This window comes from Ischnura elegans, chromosome 2 (genome assembly GCF_921293095.1).
Source record: "Ischnura elegans chromosome 2, ioIscEleg1.1, whole genome shotgun sequence".
Lineage (NCBI taxonomy): Eukaryota > Metazoa > Arthropoda > Insecta > Odonata > Coenagrionidae > Ischnura > Ischnura elegans.
In genome coordinates, this window is record NC_060247.1 from 80,878,418 (window position 1) to 80,902,018 (window position 23,601).

The 23,601-nt window shown below is 38.2% G+C and overlaps 1 protein-coding gene across 1 annotated transcript; it reads left to right on the forward strand.

Annotated features, from left to right (window-relative positions):
- The first annotated feature begins 1,524 nt into the window (after positions 1-1,524).
- Positions 1,525-23,009, forward strand: LOC124154054 (peroxisome assembly factor 2). The gene is made up of 12 exons (XM_046527553.1): positions 1,525-2,352; positions 2,452-2,595; positions 4,495-4,601; positions 9,993-10,335; positions 11,745-12,082; positions 12,368-12,453; positions 14,335-14,499; positions 15,419-15,565; positions 16,688-16,796; positions 17,698-17,892; positions 22,532-22,674; positions 22,776-23,009. The coding sequence occupies exons 1-12, from the start codon at positions 1,768-1,770 to the stop codon at positions 22,907-22,909; spliced, it is 2,496 nt and encodes an 831-aa protein (XP_046383509.1). The 5' UTR covers positions 1,525-1,767; the 3' UTR covers positions 22,910-23,009.
- Positions 23,010-23,601: the final 592 nt, after the last annotated feature.

Sequence of the window (23,601 nt, forward strand, 5' to 3'; positions counted from 1 at the left end):
TCTGCTGGGGGACAAGAGTAGAACTTACAGTCTGACTTCAACCGTCAATGGCATCGTTACTCCTCTTGAACTGTGATCCTGCCTATACAGTGTAAACAGCAGTAAAAATAAACCCATCCATCCTAATGGTTTTCGCTCAATTGCTCTATTATATTGGTGGCGTATATATCCACAGCATACATGGACCCAAATGAACTATTTGTATGAAAATATCCATCACCATGCATGTCCTTTCCTGTTCAATAATTGCATACTAGCAGCCCATAAATGAATCAGAAAATGGTGTGATATGAAGGAGACAGAAAATGAAAGAGTGATTTTTTGGAATGGTTATGAGTGAGAAAAGGAACTTTAATATTTAAGGTTAAGGAATTAAGGAGGGCGTGGATGAAGGGAGTACCAAAGTGGGGAGGGGATGCTGAAAATGGTGTCAGAGGAGAGGATCCTGGGTATGCTTATAGGAGGGGAGTAACAAAATGCTCCGTTTTGATCAGGAATGAAGCCAAAACTTTGCTTTGGGGGGTTAAGTTTAATGTCACTTCCAAAAAACTAGCCTTCCCTGAAAGCATGCATATGGTATGTATTTCATGCCCACTGGCCAGGTAGTTGGCATAATTGTGAACTTAATTCTTTTCTTCAAAACTGTAATAATGATGATATCACTCGAGTGGATCCAGCTATATGATTTTCATGGTATGGTATTTGGAGGAGACAACCATATAATAACCATATATATTTCATGCCGTGAAGCATTTCTTTGTATTCATCCCTGAAAATTCTGCCAAACCAAAGGAGGAGGAATTATTGCTATGTTTTTTTCATAGCGATTAGGAGGCAGACATATAGGTACATAATTCAACTGTATTGGAAAACAGGGTGTCAGAGGATAAGACTTCTCGCATAAGATAAGGCTTGTGGCAGAGGGGATTAAAGTCGTTGTTTTGGGAGAGAGAGAAGGTAAATTACTTTCTCCGGCGCTTTGGTCGAATATTTTAATACCTCTCAGCAATAGCCTGCGATAATAATGTGTAGACAAAAGCAGGTTTAGATTGAAACTTACATTGAAGAGCCACCTTACAGATTATCTTTTTAATTTTACCAGAGCTTGGCGGATGGGGGTTTAGACATAGAGGTAACCTATATGGGTTTAGGGGTGGCCGCTCCCGCAGGAGCTGGGGTGGCCGCTCCTGCAGGAGCGCTGGGTCCCCGTCCTCCTCTTTCCCATCTCCTCAGCGGCTGTATCGCGGGCTGTCGCCGCAAGGGGAAAAATATTCAAGTGTATGAAGCCCTCCCGTCTACGCGCCACCCAACCTAAACCACAGAATTTCTTAAATAAACATGTTACTTAGATATGTAACTACCCGACAACCATTTTTATACTTACAATTAGAGATATTGCATGGAAAATCATGGCAAAGACTGAGATGAACTGTTCTTGAAAATGAGTTAATTAACAAAACACAGTCGTGTGCGCATAGGAGGAATCAGAAATGTTTTCGAATGTTTATTTACTTTCTTTTACTTGTTCAGATTAGTCCATTTATGTAACTGGTAATATTTACCGCTTATGTGTAATTCATTAATGTGATCAATATGCAAAGATAGGATCCCGGTATTTTTTCTTACGAAGAACGATTCAGTTCCGAGATAGATGCGTTCGTGTAAAAATGATTCACATGTTGTTGGTTCAAATGCTGGATCCCCGGACAAGTAGATTTCTTTGGCTATGTAATATGAAAGTTTATGCATGTGTTTTAGCATGTCAAGATGTTATGCTTGGCAACTAAATGTGACTATAAATCAATGTTGAAGTTTTTATGCTGGCTCGCTTTCATAAATCGTCCTAAATTTTACTTTGTTGTGTTTTGCTATTTGTGCCTAACGATGAGTGACAGAGGTTTGTTTTTAATCAGTGTGTCAAATGAAGTGATGCGACGGATTTTGTTTGAGGCTGGTTTCGAAGAAAATACTGATATCGATAATTATGTTATTGTGTCCAATAAGCATCTTTTGGAACCGTTTAATACCGGTAAAATTCCTTGCTGGGTACAGTTGTATTCATATCACAATAATGGAAAAGAAAGTGAGCGTATAAGATTAGCTTTGGCTGTAGGACTTCCTGGTACTAACAGTACAGTTATGATTGCTAGTGATGTTTTATGTTATAACATTAAAAGAAGCCTGTTGCCAAGAGGTGCCGTGCGTTTTAACGGAAGACCTCGAATGAAATTTCGTATCGTGAAAGACTCGCCGAAATTTGCTGAAAATTTAGAGCTCGGCCTCATAAAAGAAAAATTAGGGTCCTCAAGAAGTTCTCCATCGGTTGAAGCATCTGTCAGTTCATTTTATAAGGTTGGCACACTTAATGGAATACCAACACTTCCTGGAATAAAATATTACGTGTTAGAGCTACTCAATCGTCACATATATTAATTTCTTAATGTTTTCCAGGCTCCTAGGTATGTACATGCAGGTGACATAGTAAGCATAACAGGACCTGATGGCCAGAGGGCCCATTATGCTGTCGTCCGTCTTCAGGGAACTGAAATTTCACCTGGCTTCTTAGTTCAAACAGATAAAACAAAAATTGAAAAGGTAACTATCATAACACATGAAGTAATTTGAAAATTTTCTGGCTGGTTGTTGATTTATGGTACACTAATTATAATACGCTAATAATTACTTACTGTATTTTGGACTTGTGCTGTGTTTCTGCTTATCTAATTACAATAGGTTGAAGTTGTGTTGTAATGTTTTAATATTCCTTGAGCCTAGTTTGAGATGCGATGATCTTCTTCCAAGTTATGCAGCCAGTCACTTAGTTGTAGCTGCCTTGAACTCGCCTGAAGAACTTCATAATAACAAATAAAAACTTGCCCTATTGTCGTCGCTCCAACTCTGCTGCAATATCGCATTTCTCCCATAAATTTGTCCCTTGCTTGACCTAACAGCTAGTAATACCAGTGTTAATTAATCAACTGTTACAATTTTGACTGCTTTTTAAATTTGACATTATTTAGATAAGGCTAAGATATTTGCTTGACCTTAGAGCCATTAATACCAATTATTAATCAACTTTTAAAATTGTGGCTACTTTTTAAATGTGTCATTAATATTAATGAAGGAATTGAGGCCAACTGTAATTAATGGTGGTACCAGTTGACTTGTTTTTGTCTGAAATTGAGAGAGCTGAGGCAAGCCTTAAGGCTTGTTGACTCATTGGTTTCTGTGAGATTTCTGAATTTTAGTAATGTTGGACCCGAACAGAGGCGGAATGATTAATATCTTCATCGTGGTGCCCTTTCCCTTTTCTGAAAAATACTGGCAAGTAAAAATGGTTTGACACTCTGGAATCAATAATGACCTGCTTGTAAGTGCGCGGACTCTTGTTGAAGCCATTTCCAACAGAAATTGTGTATTAATCTACTTCTAAAAATATTTGTGACCAATATACTGAATTTCTTCACATGTATTACCCGAATTTTTAAGGGTATAAAATAGGAAAAATATTCACTCTTGATGGAAAATAGTCCTCATCACTTTTCCCGTGGAGATTTTGGGCTAAAAGATGGAAGCTATGTCGAGAGCAATATGGTATTTGTAGAATGAATAGCTGTTAGACCACTTTCAGATGATCTGGCTTTTCATTGTCACTGTCTATGTTGTGGTGCCATCCAAAGATTCGGCTCCTGATGGGCACATGAGATGTGCTCTGCCATAGCTTTTAGCCCTATTTATGTTAAATGGCAGGCACTGGTGTGATATGCTAGACGAAAATGGGTGCAGTCATGATCACACCTGCTGTTCACGGTGCAGAGCCGTGAATGGAACTTCTCAAATGTGTCAAAAGCACCTATTGAAATCTATGCCTTCAAGTCATGACGCCACACTGTTTGTAGTGTAGGGCAAAACATCTGAAAGCGCGTAGCTAGTCCCGGTATACTTTCATACATCTGAAAGCGGCCAGAAAGTTGAAAAAACTTGCTTCACTTCCAATATCTGTGTACAGGTTACTTGGTCACTGTGTACACAACTTAACCCTTAGGGTGCGGGAATTTTTTCATACATTTTGCACGCTGACTGTGACATTTACTCAAAATTTTTATTTCTACCTGGATATCCTGCACTTGGGTACTTTACCTCACTGTAAGGATCGCTAAGGGGCTTAACTCTACCAGACCAGCCCTCGTGACAGGGGTACCTCCTACATAGGGGGTCTGTTCTGCACTCGCTGGTAGCTAAAATTGTGAACTCCTACAGCCCAAGGGTTAAGGGAGATGCCTGGCTGTAAGTTGCGTGTGTGAAGTGCTGAGACTAGTATTGTTCATACTTTGGTGATTTTTAATGATGTAAGGTTAATTTTCCCCAGCTACTTAATGTTTTTTGCACGGATTGAAAATTTTCCCCCTAAAATAGCTGTTATTTGGTGATACATATTTGGTGGGTAACTGCACCTAGTATGTGGTTGACTCTGAAGGTTTCCATCATTTTCAGGGTCCGGAGGTGAAATTTTATGTTCCTGCATATCCTGTATCCCAGAGGATATTGAGGAACTCTACCCAAGTCACAGCTGCTAATTTTAAAGAGTTTCTCATTCCAAAGTATGTTCCCAATTTTATGTGTTATGCTTACATTTTATTACTTCATTGTATTACATATATGAATGGATTGGTTATTTTGCATTAGCATATTATAATTATTTTTATATCTTTGGATCTTTGTACTATGGTGATGATTTTCATTGAATTACAATTGATTTACTTTGGCTTGTACAGAAAAAATTCCTTTATCAGACTCATAGCAAACAGTAGCAATAAGTTACAGTCATAACAAATATCAATGTAGAAACAATGAAGTGCTGTGCTTATACATACGTATCAAAAACTACTCACACACACCCCTTGAATACACTGGCTGAAATGGTCCATAATATCCTTCAGATCATGAATTAAATTAGGTTGAATATAAAATATGAATGAATCATTTATGTGACACAAGGCAAGAAAGAAACACAAACTTAATTACTTTTGCTAAACAAAAACAATCAAAATACAAATAACAAGTTACGAACAAGCAAATGGCTGAATAGCATCTAAATAAAAGGAATACAACATTGGATAGCAGACTTTTTCCCCCTTATCACTTCAACATTACTGCAATGAATCGCATCATTCACATAAAGATCTAAAATTTTGTCTTCCTGCATGCTGATATATCGATACCTCCACTGCATAAACGCTCAACAATCGCCCACCGAATAGAATCCGCTCATCTAGTACTATAAGGGATATCTAGATGAGTGGATTCGAATCGGTGGGCGATTGTTAAGCATTTATGCAGTGGAGGTATCGATATGCACAGTTGAATTTTTGAATCTTATTCATCACTTCATCCTTAAGTCTCCAATCAGTTTGCCATATCATTCTTAAAAGGAGGAAAAAAGGTGATCTTAATCTAATCATCAATCTTATCTAAAGTTATCCTCCCACCGATACTTAAGATCTGATGCTTTCTGTCTTAACATCCCTCTCTTATTCAAGGAAATCACATTTGATATAATTTTGAGAGTTTTCCTTGTTTGTTGAGCTCTGTATCCATGGAAAGACATCCAAAATATCCATCCTTTTATATTTTCCTTTTGATATTTCCTCTCCCTTCCTCCATACTTCATACCCTTCTTTGGCTTGAACAAACCTTTATTTTTAACACATGGAGCTGTAGTGACTGTGTCAGACCAAAAACTTTCCTGCAAGCCATCATTTATTAACGAGTCTTGCATTATTTAAATTTATTCAATTTTGATGCTAATTCAATCCACTTTGTTGCGGGTTCGTAGCAATGGATTATCTGTGAATGAAGCCCTTGCCCTGGAAAAACACATTCATTGTTGAAAGGAATTATCAAAACACACAGCCATGCATAACTAATTTTTTGTAATAATATCAGAATTTATGTTTTCCTTATTAGTATAATTATAAAAAGTCCAATATAATTAACAGTTATCTCATTAAAAAAGTATGTATTTATGCTTTGAATTTGAGGCATTTGCGTACAACAAGTGCCTTGGGGTATACAATAGGGCGGATCGCAAAAATCGATTTTTTTCAAATCCATCTGGCCCAATGAAAAAAAGTTGTGGGACCGATCAAAAATAAGGCCTGAAAAATTTGAGACCTGTACGTGAACCCCTGACCCTCGCTCAAATGCAATTTAGGGGGGGAGGGTCAAAATTCGAAAAATATAATATTTTATGGTCATTTCCTATAGATTTTGCCTAGTTACTGCCCTCCTAGGGCAAATATTTCGTGCATTTTGACGTATCTGCCACCGTTTAGCCACAAAATGCCTAATTTGAGTCCGCGTCCGCGAAGAAAATATTCCAACGCCCACGCTGCGTCGCGGATACCAGAGCCGCAGGCCGATCCCTTCCCCTCCACGCTCGCTTCTCCCCCTCCCACGCCTCTAATACAGCTAAATTCATCCCGCGCATGCTGCTAGGAGGTCGTTTATCTTTGATAATATAAATCAGAAGATGGTAGAAGGTAAAAAACGATGCGTAGTGAGACGACTTGTCCCTTATTTGGCGCCTCGTCGGCGTAAAAACAAATCGATGTTACCAACTTTTAGATAAGTGATGAAATATTTTTAGATCTCCGCACGCAGGAAAGGAGACTACGGTCTACGAAGACGCCTCTCGAGTGGCTATGAAGGTTTGGTAACTTAGGTTATGCACTTCTATTCCGGTATTGTCCGACAGCTGTGACTAAATGGATTTTGGGTGAAGGCCGTTGCGGCGCGCCGGCGTCCCCTCCCCGCTCCCCCCTCGAACGCCCCAGATGCACCAAAATTCACACCAAGTGCGTCTTTCTTCGTTAGTATTACTATTATTTGATGTATCAGCATCGTCCGGTGAGGAACAATCACGAAAGAATTACTCAATTACCTGCTTTCCAGTCTGTATTTCTTATGTTAGTGTCATTCCTCGTCTTTTGCTGCTGTCAACAAAGTTTTGGTAATTTTTTTCGCGAATCTCTCGTCCGTATGTATAATAAAAGGAATATTTAAATTCAAATTTGAACTTTCATCAATAGATTTTTAAATTCCACAGCGCTAAGCTCTGATATAGCCGAAGGAACCGGAGTCTCTCTCCAATACATCATCAGCGGGTAGTACTTTACGTCGATATTAAAATCCAGCAATTAAAAAAATCTCGGATTGATCGCCAAACGCATCCTTGCAGAAACGCAAATTAGGTCCCTAGATTACCCTCCCAACGTTTATGTCACAAATCCAAGTCAACATAGTGCAATTAGCAGATAGACCACTGTAAGGGATGAAATAGGAATTGATGCTTTCCCGGCGAATGATGTGGGTGAACTGTTTTCGGGGTCCAACACAATTTATCCCTTAGGATGAGCCCCGAGTCGGAGCTTGAAATGTTGGCCATTATGGAAAAATTAACCCGGTGGGAATCCCGAGAAGAGTCTACCCACACTGCAAGGGATGTTGGAATTATGCTTATAGCAAAGGGATGATGCCTCCTTTTTGGGCGGTATTCGCTTGGTACCACCATAATCAAATCCTTTTTAATTCTGTGTATCTAATTTTCACTCGGAAAGGAATCGATAATCGCAGATTTTGTAACTTTTGCTAATCCTCCGACGGGGGAGGCAAACCTCCAAAAGTGGGAACCTGTTTCTTCAACTAACACCACACATTCCCCTCTAAACTTGTATTGATAAGTCCTCTTCCCTTTTTTCATCAGACAAGAGTATAGTCTTTCATTCCAATAAAATAAGGCCCTTTGATGACACCTCTCTTTTCTTATTCACAGTAATTAGCATCTTTTTCTGTCTACGTAGGTAATTCTGGTACACTATCTTGAATGTATCTTACGAAGTTATGACTTTTGCGTCAGCTAAAGTTGCGGGAACGATCATTGCTGTTGCTTGGTTCTTGTATATACCTCTATCACAGTTGGCAGACGCATTTTCCCCGAAGAAGTTCCAATTTGAGCTTATAGTCCTTAATGTTTATTTTATGAGGAAAGTAGAGATACAAATCGGCTAATTTCTCGCCAGTTTAATTTTCTTCAGACGAATTGATGAAGAAAATTTTTGATACTATTTTCCCGTACAAGAATTGACGATGATGACTCAACACTCTCCTACGATTCCCTGTTTTCCTCAGTTGTCGAGTTTCTTCAGGGTTCAATCCAGCAGCCATCATCTTTCTTTTCGTCAGCTTGTCTCTCAAAATACTTCTTCATTGGGGGAACCTTATGCTCCTCCATGCACTTACACGCAAAAATATCGCATAATTTAAAATGTTCCTTTAAATTTTTTTGAGTCTTATACTTCAATAAAACCCTACTTTTGGCCAATAACGATTTTCCGTAAGTTTAAGTACTTCCTGTGGTACCGCTAAATCCATTTAGTCACAGCTGTCGGACAATACCGGAATAGAAATGCATAACCTAGGTTACCAAACCTTCATAGCCACTCGAGAGGCGTCTTCATAGACCGTAGTCTCCTTTCCTGCGTGCGGAGATCTAAAAATATTTCATCACTTATCTAAAAGTTGGTAACATGGATTTGTTTTTACGCCGACGAGGCGCCAAATAAGGGACAAGTCGTCTCACTACGCATCGTTTTTTACCTTCTACCATCTTCTGATTTATATTATCAAAGATAAACGACCTCCTAGCAGCATGCGCGGGATGAATTTAGCTGTATTAGAGGCGTGGGAGGGGGAGAAGCGAGCGTGGAGGGGAAGGGATCGGCCTGCGGCTCTGGTATCCGCGACGCTGCGTGGGCGTTGGAATATTTTCTTCGCGGACGCGGACTCAAATTAGGCATTTTGTGGCTAAACGGTGGCAGATACGTCAAAATGCACGAAATATTTGCCCTAGGAGGGCAGTAACTAGGCAAAATCTATAGGAAATGACCATAAAATATTATATTTTTCGAATTTTGACCCTCCCCCCCTAAATTGCATTTGAGCGAGGGTCAGGGGTTCACGTACAGGTCTCAAATTTTTCAGGCCTTATTTTTGATCAGTCCCACAACTTTTTTTCATTGGGCCAGATGGATTTGAAAAAAATCGATTTTTGCGATCCGCCCTAGTATACAATCCACGGCACAAATCCGTTGAGCTACTATCGTAAATTCGATTTTATAGTTCTACTATTTTATTTTATTATTTTCACTAACAAGGCAAGGCCACATAACTTGCTCCTAATTTTTCAATGCTGTATTTTTTATGGCATTCGGATTTAATTATGGTAGGCGTTTTACATAATGGATACACACCGTACATTGCTTCTCCATCTCAGTGTCACAAAAAAAGAAAATTCAAGAAAAAGTATGCATTTTTACACATTCATCCAAATAAATGTATACTGCTAAAATAAAGAGAAGAATCACATCAATGACATTTTTTGCACTCCTATTTATCGTGGTCATACGAAGGAAAGCATTCAATACAATACCTGGCTCAACCTTGCAGTCTCTGCTCACATATATCACCATTTTCTTATGCATTTAGTGTGACACCCACGGCACCTTTTCTAAATCCTATGTTTCATAGTACATACATTGTCTGACCACTGATGGGATTCTTCTCCCTTTTGCCATTTATTTTTTAGAACATCAGGTGGTTTGCTGAAAGGGTTTGCTTTCAATTTGTCAATGAATAGTTTGAAAATAACAGTGAACTCTTTTCAATGATAATTTTATGCATCTTTAAATATAAAATTGGCAACTTTAATTTTTAGTTGTAATTTTAATTCTGCGCTTTTGCAATGTATGTATTTCATGTTATTTTGAACAGTATCATTTTGTTGTTTTAACTTTTTCCTGTTTGTCAATTTCTGATAATTTTATAGGATTAATATAGACATACTAATACTTATTTTCCTAGCTTACCAATGAATAATGATTAATTCTATGAATTATTTTTACCATGGCTCTGATTTTTATGCTCCTTCTTAGGTGTCCCCCGTGGCTCTCTGACCATGCAGCAAGCCTTTCTCGCTGCCTCCTGCCCTTCCTTCCACCCCCTAATGATCTCGACATCATCAAGCCTGCTGCATCGCATCATCTCCTCCCTGTCATCCTTCTTAGTGGGCCCCAAGGGACTGGTAAGAGGGCCGTCATTGCAGCTGCATGTGGTGGTGCCATGGGGACATGGGAAGTTGGCAGTCTCCACCTCTGCACACACGACTGCTCAGAACTGCGAGGGACTGGCCCTGGCAGCATAGAGAAGACCCTTGCTTCACTGCTTGCCTCTTTGTCGTCAGCCTCACTCTGCTTGCTGGCCATACATAACATTGAGGTATAGTGAAAACTGCTGAAACTCTGCTGCCACCTCCATTAATATCATAGTATCACAATCTAAAGATTTGTAGGGGAATGGGTTGTTTTGGTGGATAGAGTGTTTGCTTCAACCCCTGAGGCTTTTTAACTTACAGTGGAATCCTGATTTATTGTTTTTCATGGGGATGGACGAAAAGAACGATGTATGTGGGAAAATTATCGATGCAGGTATGTTTGACTAGGTTGCCTATGCAGCAGGAAATGCTGGATTTTGGCGAGTTATTGTGATTTCCTTAAAAGGATCCAAACAGAAATTGAGCTGATGATCGAATATTTGGATTTTATGGAAATACTGTGGTCATATTGTTAATTTGACTAACAACTCTTTCAAAAATCCAAAGGGAACACACCACCTCGCGAAAAAATGATTGTATGCTGTCTTGGCATTTGCACTGCTACGATGGATTTCTGTCTCATGTACATATTCTTATCTATCAAATGCCCATTTGACATCCACTGCAATGGAGATCTCGAAACAAGCTTGAGACTCAGTTTTTGTGCATTTTAATCTCGACATCAAGCGGGAGATCTGCTGATCAACTCTCCGCTCGCAATGGTGCTGCCACCATTGGACATTTGATTTGCAGATGCATGAAAAATACGCAGCTTTCTGATTAAATTATTCATATAGTCTTTCATTGGTCATATTTACTTTCAGAATTACCAAAAAAATTTAGAAAATGAAATTATCCAAGAGAATACAATTATTTGGCAAATTCATTTTGAAGAGGTAAATTTCATGAGGCAATGTCTACTTTTAATTTTGTTAATCGGAAGTTTTCATAAAGCTGTAGTTCGTTCATCAGGAGCATCAAACAGTATGTAAATAGGAATTAGGTGAGATCGAGTGCATTTTTTGTTCATCAGAGTTCTTTATATAGTGGTAGTTTGTAAGGTTTGCTTTCAAATGCTGAGAATGTCCTCCTTAAAGAATTCACTTTTAGTGTTGCCATCGTACATAATATTGATGTCCCTGGTGTTAATCACCTACAATTTACGTCTCCATGCTGCCAAACCAAAGTTATTGATATATAATAATATTTACCTGTATACAGACATTGCACTACAATTTGGGCCTGTCCTCATAGTTTCTGATGGTCGCTGAGTTTACAGATATCTTGGGTTTCTTCATTGGAATGTCACCCCATAATTTACTTGGAAGCCAATGGCTTCACCTTCATGCATTTCAACTTTTGCACACTTTTTCGGGAGTGCAAATTGAGGACCGTATTCACTAAATTATTTTTGATGAACGATGAAAAAAAATGTGAATTCTGAATCCTTGTGTAAGATCTAGTGGGTTGCACGGTTGAAGTCACTGTAGAGTCAGGTGATTGAATTTAAAGAGAGGTACATTTTTAATTTCAGTGGCTTGCTCTGGGACGAGATGGGCCAGATGAAGGCCGTGGCATTGAGTCATGGATCAGTTGGTTGGCTGACCTCAAGAGGCAGTGTCCTGGTGTTGTAGGTGTGGTGGCGACAACTCGTCAACGTCGATCAGACCTCCCAGCTGCTCTTGCCCGCACCTTCATTGAGGAAATTTCTTTGCATGAAGGCCCTAATGTTGCTGGGCGTGAAGGCATGATCCAGTGGCTTCTTGATGTATTAGGTTCATCACATCACCAAGAGCTCCCAAAAGCACTGGCTCAGCATACTGCTGGATTTATGTTTGGTGACCTTCAGGCCCTCATCTCTGGAGCACTGAGGTTTATTTCTGATTCATATTTTTCATCTAAAAAATGGAATGGCCAACAGACATAGTTGCATTATTGCTAAGGCAACTTTGTATGCTCTCTTATTTAACTTTTGTAACTTTAAAACTAAGGATGGATATTTTCTGATTTTTTGTGGGTTCCAATTATGGCTTGATTCTTGGTATCAGTTTTCAACTTCAGTCCTTGGTTCCAGTTCCTTGCTCATTTTATAGAATAATCATCTTTGTGTTGAATTTATGATATAGCAATTTGCTTCAACCATTGGTATTTGTTTAGGAAGAAGTATATGGAGGTGAAAAATTGTGGCTCAGAACTTGTTGAGGACTTTTTCCTAGAAGAGTCAGACTTTGAAGAGGCTCTGGGTAAGTTCTTTCCCATGTACATATGCCTTAAAATAATTTACTAAAATTATCCATTGCTGTCCATACAAGATGGTTAACACATGGGGAATAGATAATAATAATAATAATAATAATAATTTTTATTGTTCTGTTGGTCCAAGGAATAGAACATAGAACATGGTCAAGAGAATATTACAGGTAAAAAGAGATACCAAACACACAAAAAACGACACAGATCAATTATACATTATCACACATATATTCGTCTAGATTGTAATAGGCTTTGGATAAAAGCAGCCTTCTCAATTCGCGCTTGAAGGTTGCAATGTTGGACTGAGTTTTTACATGCGGTGGTAATTTATTAAAAATAAGGGAAGCTGAGTGATGAGTTCCCTTTCTAGATAAGGCACAGGGTTGCCTTCTCAGGTGAACATCATTTCTGCGCCGAGTGAAATAATCATGAATGGTAGAGCTCGGACAGAATAAATCAGGATACATTTTGACAAATAGTGCACAATAAAAAATAAACAGACATGGTAGTGTCATTATCTTGAATTTAAGAAACAGTGGCTTTCCTGGAGATCTGATGGAAACAGCAGCCATTGCCTTCAAAGATCTCTTTTGCATGGAGAAGGCCCTTGTGGCAGCACTGGTGTTGCCCCAAAATATCACACCATAAGACAGGTAGGAGTGGATTTTAGCAAAGTAAACTAGCTTTAAGATCTCCACAGAGGTGGTGGGGAGATGAGGGCCCAACACCTGGTTTTTACCTCTGCTTCTATTGAGGCCGTTTATTGTGCATTACTCAGCTCAATTGCATCAATTGAAGTCCATGCTATGCCCCAGTAATGGTTTCGTTTGGTTTTGACTGTTCATAATAAATAACACCAACCTGGTCCCACTAAATACACAGCATAACCTTTGTAACGTGAATATCGGCTGAGCTGACTACCTAAAGCTATGACCAGTCAGTCCTGAAGACTTTCTTCTCTCTAAGTTTATGTAATAAATCCATTTTTCATCCCTTGTTGCAATGCAATAAAGAAAACCCTTCTATTTTTGCTTCTGGAGCTGTTATTCACAGCCAATAAAATAACGCTCAATGCCCCTTGGCTTCAAATCTTAAGAAACCCAAGTCCTTACTTTTGAATCAAATGATTGAGAAATTTCTAACGCATGAAATCGCTTGGAAATGGTGGGTAACTCCTAATGCTGAAGCAAGCTCTTCTTAAGTTTGTCATGGATCTTCATCAGGCAACTCCTCCATTTAAGTGTCTTCAAAGGTTTTTGGTCTTCCTTCACGTGGATGGTTGTCAATGTTGAAATTACCGTCTTTGATGCGACGCAACCAATTATGGCCCTTTATTTAACTTATAGCAGTATCTCTGAAAACTTTTTGAAGTTCTCAATGCGCTTCAACTGCCGTTTTATTAGAATGAAAGAAGAAAATCAACTCTTCCCGCAAATGACAGTTACTTGGCAATAACTTGGTCATTTTCAGGCAACTATAAGGATATGACACCAAGACAAACTCACCATTGTCCTCAAGGGGCTTGTTTACCAAATGTCTAAGCTTGGTTCACGACATTTCCGATAAGTCAAAATTGACTTGCAATCACTTGATCGAAGAATCGAGCCTTCCAATTACAAACAGCAGGAACTTAGTTGCGCACTTAATATATCTTTTTCTGGTTAGATTTTAGTGGTATTATGCTTAACAAATCTCTTTTTAATGGAATATCCATTTATATAATTTCAAGGGTTCTTAAACTACAGAAATATTTACTACATTCCTACTGGCTCAAACAATGCCCAAAAAGCCCAGTTAGTAGGGCCAAGGTATGCATAAGATGCTCAGAGAGGAAACTGTCAATAAGTCTTTGGGGTCTAATTCTTTTGTAGTTAAGATGCAGGCAGCTTACTCAGATGCCATTGGTGCTCCCAAGATACCATCAGTGAAATGGGAGGATGTTGGTGGACTTTCGGAGATCCGAGAAGAGATACTAACCACCATCGAGCTACCCCTGAAGCACCCTAAACTCCTACATGCTGGGCTCAAGAGAACTGGTAAGCATATAATTTTTCTTCTCAGCCAGTGTGAAGGGAACATTTTCATTGATTGGTGGGGGTAAGGAAACAGCAATGTCAACTACTGTATTGTTTGGCACATAACAATTACCAACTTAGATGAGGGTAATATATATGTACATATTTTTCTTATGGGCTGTTTATAACCTACACATGAAAAAAATATGCTACTTTGTGGACCCCTTATGCACTATGTGGATGCTCATAGAAAAATCAAGAAACAGTTATGGCGGCGTGACTTTGTGTAATAGCATCATGTTGAAAGAAAATTTCAAAATTTTTCATATTAAATTAATTTCTCATTTGTAATTTTAAACGACCTGTTTCATTGAGGTGGATATCCTCTGGTCTTCCACGGAGGATGTTGAACTGCGATGATACCAATAAAATAATATTTGTGAAATGAAAAAGTTGTCCATTTCAACGATGCTCCTAAATATTATCCAGTATTTCACCATATGAAATTTCCATTTTTGAAATTTTGGAATAAATGAGTTTTTCCCCCTATTATCTTATATAATTCATACATTTCTACCCACCACCATTTTCCGTGGCCAAACCTGACCATGATGCATGTCTTTGACACCAATTAACCACTCTAACTTCACCCTTCCCCTCCCCTTTCTCTCACCTATGTATGTATTGACTCACATATAAGGTGAATATTCTTTGAAAATGATTGCTGAGGAGTTGAAACCTAGACTGGGAATAAAGTTTTATACATAGTTGCAATGCACAAAGTTAAGTTTTTGCCATACCTGGAAAGGCTAATTTTTCTATCCCATTCTTTGTAGTCACACTTTTGCACTGTTGTATTCCAAAAGCAGATCTATGAATCATTGCCTTATTTTTTGGTCCCCATTTTATTACATTCTTCACTTCATTTGTATTTTTCCAGGAATTTTGCTGTATGGTCCCCCAGGGACAGGCAAGACTCTTCTTGCAAAAGCTGTTGCAACAGAGTGCAATTTCAACTTCATTTCAGTGAAAGGACCTGAGCTTTTAAATATGTTCATAGGTCAGAGTGAAGCCAACGTGAGAGAAGGTTTGTGGCTAAGGGTTATTTTAAATTGTTCTTTCTTCTTGTATTGATTACATTGACTAACTAAAGGATAAGGAGGCCTTTGAAAGAGTGGAAGAAAAGAGAAGTCTCAAAAAAAAAAAAAAACTTAGAAGAGTCAGACGACTTAATCAGCCACATCATGAGGCCTGATGAAGCTAGTCTTGAAGGATAAGTGAAGGAGATGAAAGGCAAAGGAAGGCTTTGATTGAGTTTCATAGGACTAGTTATCAAGGATGTGACAGACTAGAAACACATAAATGTGAAAAGGTTATCTGATAGGGTAGTGGAGTGGAGAGCTGTATAAAACCAATCTTTGGATTGTTCACTTACAGTGATGATGATTATGATGGCTTTCTTAAATTCATGCTGATATTTGAACTTTTCCATACTCATTTCTAGTGACCACACAACCAGTTTCACCAAATAGTGGTATCTCTGGTCAGCATTTGAATGCCGCTGTGCACTGACAATATTTCACAAACTATAAAAATGTTTATGGAAAAGTACAAAATATTATCATGAATATACTTCCTGTAATGTGAAATATGGTTGGGAATCATTGTTGCATATTTTTGTACCCCTTGAAAGGTACTGCCAATGTCCTTCCATCTTTGCATATGGTTTTGCTGGGGTAGGTATTTTCAAGATTATATCCGCATGTATTTTTAGTATTTAGGGTAATATAGCAGAAATAATTAGCTCAATGTAAGGTGTACACATTTACTCACACCCACTACACACATGTTACAAATAACTCATATCAACTGCAGCCCCTGCGAGACAAGGCAGCACTGTCTGCGCAATGTGAGTCCTGGTGGCTCTAAGTTACTTATTATAACAATATCAGTATCAACGGAGTATCAAGCTGTGTGTGGGGCTGCGTAATTTTGCAGTCTCAGATTCAAGGCCACATGCTAAACAGTTGGCTACATTCGAAAATGCCTGCTGTCAAATTTCCGAAAGTTGAATTTTGCATATAAAAACCGAATGTAGGAATCCCTTGATAATGTACAATAGAGCACATTGTAAGAATGCCGAGCATACTCCCAATGCACATATTGTGGCACATCCATATTTATTCTTCTTCATTGTGTTTATTTTCAGTTTTCCAGAGAGCACGAAGTGCTTCTCCCTGTATAATTTTTTTCGACGAGCTTGATTCCCTCGCCCCGAACCGCGGTCGGGCTGGAGATTCTGGTGGAGTAATGGACCGGTGAGTCTATGCTCTTATGTGTTCATTTATGTATTTTTATCATCCGTAAATAATGAGTAAATACATCGTACATGATGTTGAAATGTAGAAAATTCATGCAAAAACTTATTTATCAATAGCATTCACATACATAGCCAATCATTACATATTATTTATGTCCTCCCTAATGAAAAATCATGCAGTTAAGGGCACTCAGGATTTCAAAATCACTCACTGTATACATTTCTTACTGTTACCAAAGATGGCTAAATCATCACTATTTTAGAATCTTCTTTTGTATATTTTGTGAGTGGCATAAGTATTCTAATGAAATGGCAATTAAAAATCATAATTGCAAACTTTTCATTCACTTAATAAATATTTTATAAATTCAATGTTCTCATTCTACTGCCCCAGCCTTGTGTGGTTGAATATCTTCTGAATCTAAAAGTGTTTGGGTAGGTTTTTGTACTTTTGTAGATTTTTCTTCTACCTATTAATGTTATTTGTGACTCATAGGATTTTAAAAGGTTCACTGGTGTTAACACCACCACCAAAATCAAAGTCCTTGTTATACAATGTACTTGTTATATGCGGCTTTCACTATATTGCATTCATATTTCTGCTCATCTGCATGAAGAGAATTCTCATGTAGCTAATGTCGTAATCTCGTCCTGAATTGAAAAGTATTGTCTGCTCTAATTTGGTCAGTTAATATGTACATAATACATTCAGAAATTTAGTTCGATTAGGGCTTAAAGATTTGTGGACAATCTGCTTGGTAGTTAATGAATTGCAGTTATTGGGTAATTTCATGCCTCTAGCCTTTGTCTGCATTGAATTGACTACCAATAATTGGATTTGCTTTTTAATACTCCCTTGATTATTTTCAAATGGTTTTTAATGGTTGCTTTTTCCATAGTGTTGTATCCCAGCTGCTTGCTGAAATGGATGGGCATTACAAGTCGACTAATGTATTTGTGATGGCTGCAACAAACAGGCCAGATTTAGTGGACCCAGCATTGCTCCGACCGGGGAGATTTGACAAAATACTGTATGTCGGACCATATGAAGACAAGAAGTCGCAACTGAGTGTGTTGTCTGCTCTGACGAGGAAGTGAGTACTCATATTCTATTTACCTCTTCTATTTATCCTTTTTGGTCCGGTCATCTCCTGAGTACAGAGTGTACGAATATGGTGGTGTCTTTTCCCCATTTCTAATGGCTATCTTGATATCAATGAGAACAGGTTGCATAGCTTAGGATACCAGTACTTATTCCCTTTCAGTTTCTGCAGGAGAAATCTCACTTTGAAACTCCTGTCTTTGTTATCCTCACTTCGTTATTAATATGGCGTTTTGATTCAAATTTGTTTTGTGTGAAATGGCCAATGTGTAAAATGTGTCTTCACCATGACTTGCCACCTCATGCCTGAGGAATTGAATTTTAGCTCTTATGAATTGTACTCATTCTTTAGTAGTATGTACTGCTGTCCTAAACTTGGTGTACTGAACCCCTCAATTTTTCCCTTTCCGAAGCCAGTTCCCGAAGTTCTCTTCGTTCTTCTTCCTTGTAACCTTTTTCAACTGTCCCTTAGTACTTATCTCGCAGCCTTTTTCAGTGGAATTTTTTTTCAATTTTTCCTTTATTATATTTTCCTCATAATCATTGTGTCTTGCCTGACTGCCCACTGGCTTCATCTTTTGGGTATTGTGCTCTTCAGTTCCATGCTGATTTAGCACTGAAAATTGGGAATACTATTAAAGATCGAGAACTGCAGTTATCTTTTATTTAAGATTCTCTTAGATGATTGAAGATATACATATACCTTAATTTCCTCCAATTTTTATAGTATACTATGCTAAAATTTGGCTGCAGATTGCTTCCATGTGAGCGAAAAAGCGAGACATTGAATTAAAGGAAGCTGCAGCTACGCTCTTTTTCCAAGTATAATGTGTGGATTGTCCTGGGCAATGGCACAGTGAGGGGGGTTTTTGGGGGGATAAACCCCCCCAGAGCTCAGAGAAATTTTAAAGTTTTATCCATTTTACTTAATTAGATTGATATTACTAATAGAATAGTTTAAGGATTAATAAAATATCCCTCAGAAAGCCTTAAAACTCACCATTTTGAACCATTTATCTTAAAATTCCGCACGTTATTAATCTCGCACCTATCACTTATCCTGGTGGATATTCCATACCCCCACACACCCCGGTATTAGTTGCACCTAAACCCCCTCCAGCCTTAATTCCTAGCTGCGCCCCTGGTCCTGAGGCAAGCTAATGGTTAATTATATCAAGAGTATTTGTTTCTACATATTTCGTGTTCATTTCTTAACCCTTTCATTGCGTAACATTTTCTCAGAGTTGTTTCACATTGGGGGAGAATTTTTTTTCACTGCATTCACTTTGTTTTTCGAAAATATGAAAACAATTTCAATAAAAAAGGGATTTTTATATTAATTTGACAATTTATTAAACAATTTGTTAATGGCATCACAGTGATGCCATCCGCACCCATGTGATAAATGCTCCGGATATTTATGCAACCCGTTACACAAACATTAGAAACGACGGACAACATATTTTTACATAGCAACTAAGAAGCTTGAAATAATTTCTGAAATGATGGCGGAATTGAATAATAAAATGAGATAAATGATTTTTCAGATGTCATCCACTATCCATGCATCAAATTTTGGGTAAATAAAAGTTTTCGAATTTTAATTTTCACATCTAAATTTTTAAATTTACTAGTAACTTAGATTTGGATGCAAACATATGAAAGTTATTTTATCTTTTTTCCATTTTCATTTGCGTTAATGCTGAAAATATTAACTAATAATTGTGAAATTCTTTGAAAAAAGGGTTCAAACACAGCCCTGGAACATCTGCACATCATACACCATCAGAGTTACCCTGATTCGCCACTTTAGTCGTTCTAAGGACGTGAGGAGGATTATTTCTTCTGTTTGTCCTTAGAGTTTCAGTGGTGCGTCTTTTTGAGTAACTCAATAGATATTTGAACAGATTATTATAATTTTTATGATGATTATAATTTTCCATGTATAAACTCAGTAGAGTAGCCACGGGAGGGGGGGTTATGGGTAACAACCCCCGTTGAGGTGCCAAAAACGGGTAAAATGGCCCCCGCACCCTCCAGAAGGGCCCTCAAACCTCCGGCAAAAACCCCCCATTTCAAAATCGTGGCTATGCGACTGTATAAACTGTGCCCACTGAGGAGAAATATATCGATTAATTTTCGCACGACTTTGTTTGCATGTCCCCTGCCTCCAACATCAGGATCCTTCGCCCCAGTGTAAATTATAGCATCTTGCACGAGGCCATTAGGCTCAGAAAGCATATATAATGTTATACCGCATTTGTGACGCCAAAACAACATGGACTAATGAAGCAGAGTTCTTTAAACGTGTAATAAATTTCTTTCATTCTTTGAGTGAATAATTTCAAAAGGGGTCGAATTTTATGCAAGGGGTCTCTTGGTATTGGATCATCTACTCCAGGGTTCCTGCCAAACTGCATGCAACAGAAAATTAGTTGAAATCGGTCTCGGGAAAAAGTGCTGTGAAGGAGGGAAAAATCGAAGATATTTTCCTACCTTTTCCAATAATCTGGAATGGATGGCCACCTTACAATACTTCATACAATCATACATTAGGTATATCGGACCAAAAATGTCTCCCATACCCCACAAGTAAGATTCCTATGCTCGGTTATCCTTGAAGAACTGCATGTTGAGAGGCATTGGCAATATGGACCAAAGCCTTTCAGACGACAATATTTCCTCCAGCTCCACATACTTGCATCCTCAACGTAAACCTCAGTTAACACCTATAAAATATACTACAATATAATACAATACACTTACAAAATGCACAAGACTGATGAGGTTGCTCTTTTGCAGTCAGAAAGAGATGTAAGCGTTAAAGTTTAGAACCGACGTACAAGAAATATCTAAACGTGAATGCTCCAGATAAAACGGCAACGTATAATAATAATACAAAAATAATTGTTTCTTTGCGCATAGAAATTTTGCTGACTTTCTTTTCTGATTATAATAGCTCTATTTGGTCGAAGTAAAATATGTAAATTGCTTCAAAGTTAAAAAAAAACCTTCGCGGAGAAGACCCAATGCAGTGTTCCATACATACACTTGAGTAAATTGTGCCAGAGGTAGTTTTATTGCGAGGAGATATTGTAAGCCTAGTTGACCAAAGGCTGATACATAAACGGTCTTTGGGGTTTGAAAATAGGAATAAAGTTAAAAATGAAGATGTCTCCAATATTCCACGTAAGTGGCTAAATATATGTAAAATACCAAAATGTCCAATGGAAAAAGGCCATACGGTACGGTACGGTATACGGATATTATAAAAAAATCTCTATAGAGGAGTGAAAATGCACGCAATCGAAAGATGTCCGAAGGAGAGACTGTACTAATAACGAGAGTCGCAAAAACTGAGAAGGAAGAGCTGACCTTTTCTACGACATGCACACAACAGAATAGTTGCATGGATTTCTAATAAGAATGGCAAAAATACTTCTAAAAATAGAGATAACAGGCGACACAGAGCGACTTGTAGTCTATTCCGCGGTGACTGAAAACGACTTTTTTATTTGAGCCCCGAAATTCGATCATTTTTTTCCCCAAGGATTACCCCAATTCTAATTTCTCCTTCAAAATGGAAAAAATATAAAAGTTTCCCTAGAACCTTCATTATTTCCCGTGAATAACGAATTGGTGGTCGTAATTATTCCCACCTAGTAACTTTAACAAACTCATACGAAATAAATGAGAAAAATTCGAAAACTCTATTTCTTCTTCCGTAGCCAATATAATCAGACCCCTATTGTAAGGATCGTTCAGAAAATGAGTGGCAAATATATTATGGAAGAATGTTAGGAGTTATAACGGCATTATGTAAATATTAAGTATAAACATTAATAAAAACAGCAACAGATTATTCAACTGTGTTTAGCGTGTGTAGGTATAGTGACCGTAATTTGAAATACGAAAATATTTTTCGTCAATGAGATGAAAGGAAATATTGTTTGAAAAATTTTAATAGGACTAAAACGAAAATAATAACCTTCAAATGTGGCAACACTTAGTACAAATATTCAGAAAAGTAAAGAAAATATCACATTAAAATTTTTTGTAATGGCGACAAATCTTACAAATAAAAAAGTACTCCATAAATGTAAAAAAATTTACTCAAAAAATGTAAACTATTTTTCAAAAACGGAAGGCATATGCAGGTAGCCTAATCCATTTTGTATGTGGGAAACCATCATGAGAGTAGATAGAACAGAGCGGAGGAGCGTAGGGAGCGATTGAAGGACATAGGCCGGCGTGGCATCAATGTGATGCCACCCGCCCGTTGGCAGGGCCTACGCTGGGGATCAATGCTATGCCATCCGCACTCAAAGGGTTAAAAAGATAATGTCATACAAAGTCGCTCTTTCAGTTTAAGAGGCCATAGTTTTGTACAGTGAAATGTTTACTCTGTGATTCAACCCAAAGGTTTAGGCTAAGGCGGCCAGTCATATTTTCTTGAGGAAACTCCCATTTCGAGGATTTTTACTTGGTGGTGTATGAAGGCTTCACACAGAATTCACACCTCAAACCCTTTGAACAACCAAGTGCTCTAACATCTAGGCTACCATGATCCTCCCTCAGTGAGTTGTTTGTGTTTGAATTTATGGAGGGTGTGTCCTTTCTTTATTTTGTAGGTTTCAGTTTGCTGATGACATCTCCTTAGAAAGCATCGTGGCCCTGTTTCCAGATTTGATGAGCGGTGCTGACGCTCTTTCTGTCTGCACAGGTGCTGTCATGCGTGCTCTCCAACGGCTAGTTGCCGAACTGGCGGAAGGAAGTGAGTACTTGTCCACTTGTCCTAATTCCCAGCATGTAAGTTGTCCCTCTCTCTCCAGTTTGTGCTGAGCTGAGCATAAATTTCTTGTGCACTCATTTCAGATGAATCAGACTCCGAAGGGCGTCTTGCAGTGAGAATGGAAGATTTTCAGCAATCCATCAGAGAATTGAGACCATCCGTAGCAGCTGAGGATATAATCCAGTTCCAAAGGTTGAGGCTGCAGTATGAAAAATAAGAGTATGTGTAGCCCATTTTTATTGTTGTTGAATGCATTTTTTATTTGTTGATACTTTTACAATGTTGGTTTTTTATATTGATTAAAAATTATACTCTAACCGAAGGTTATCATTTCAAGTGAGTTGATGGATCAGAGAATCCCTCTAAGAATTGTGAAGATAAACCTTAAGATAATCCTTTATTTTTATGCTATTTCTCAGTAGGGTAGTTTCCTATTATTTTTTTATTGCCGATATCAAAAGATTATTACTCCTGGAGTATGCATTTCATTCTTTTAGATTTTTAAATGATGATATCTATTTTGTGCGATTAAATGAAAAGTGAAAATTTGACGGCTAAGTTTGAATGCTGGGAAAAGCCCATGTGGCGTCATTCTGGTTCCCATTGCCGCAAAGTGAGGTGACCTTGGGGCGAGGATATGTGCGCCGCTGTGATGCAGGTTGCTAGCAGGTAGCGCTTGGTTTAAATAAGGATTATTAATAGGTACTTTATCAAACGAAGGAAACTTTCCGACCATAGGCAGTTTTAATAGGAAATTATTAAGAGATGTTTCTCTGAGCTCTGTGCCTCATGCATGCATTGGTAATCTCAGGTGAATGTAAAACTCCTGACCACTCATAAAGGAACTGTGACGTCACGTGGAGTGGCATCGCATGGGCACCAATCTGGCCTTTTCAAATGCGGTTAAAA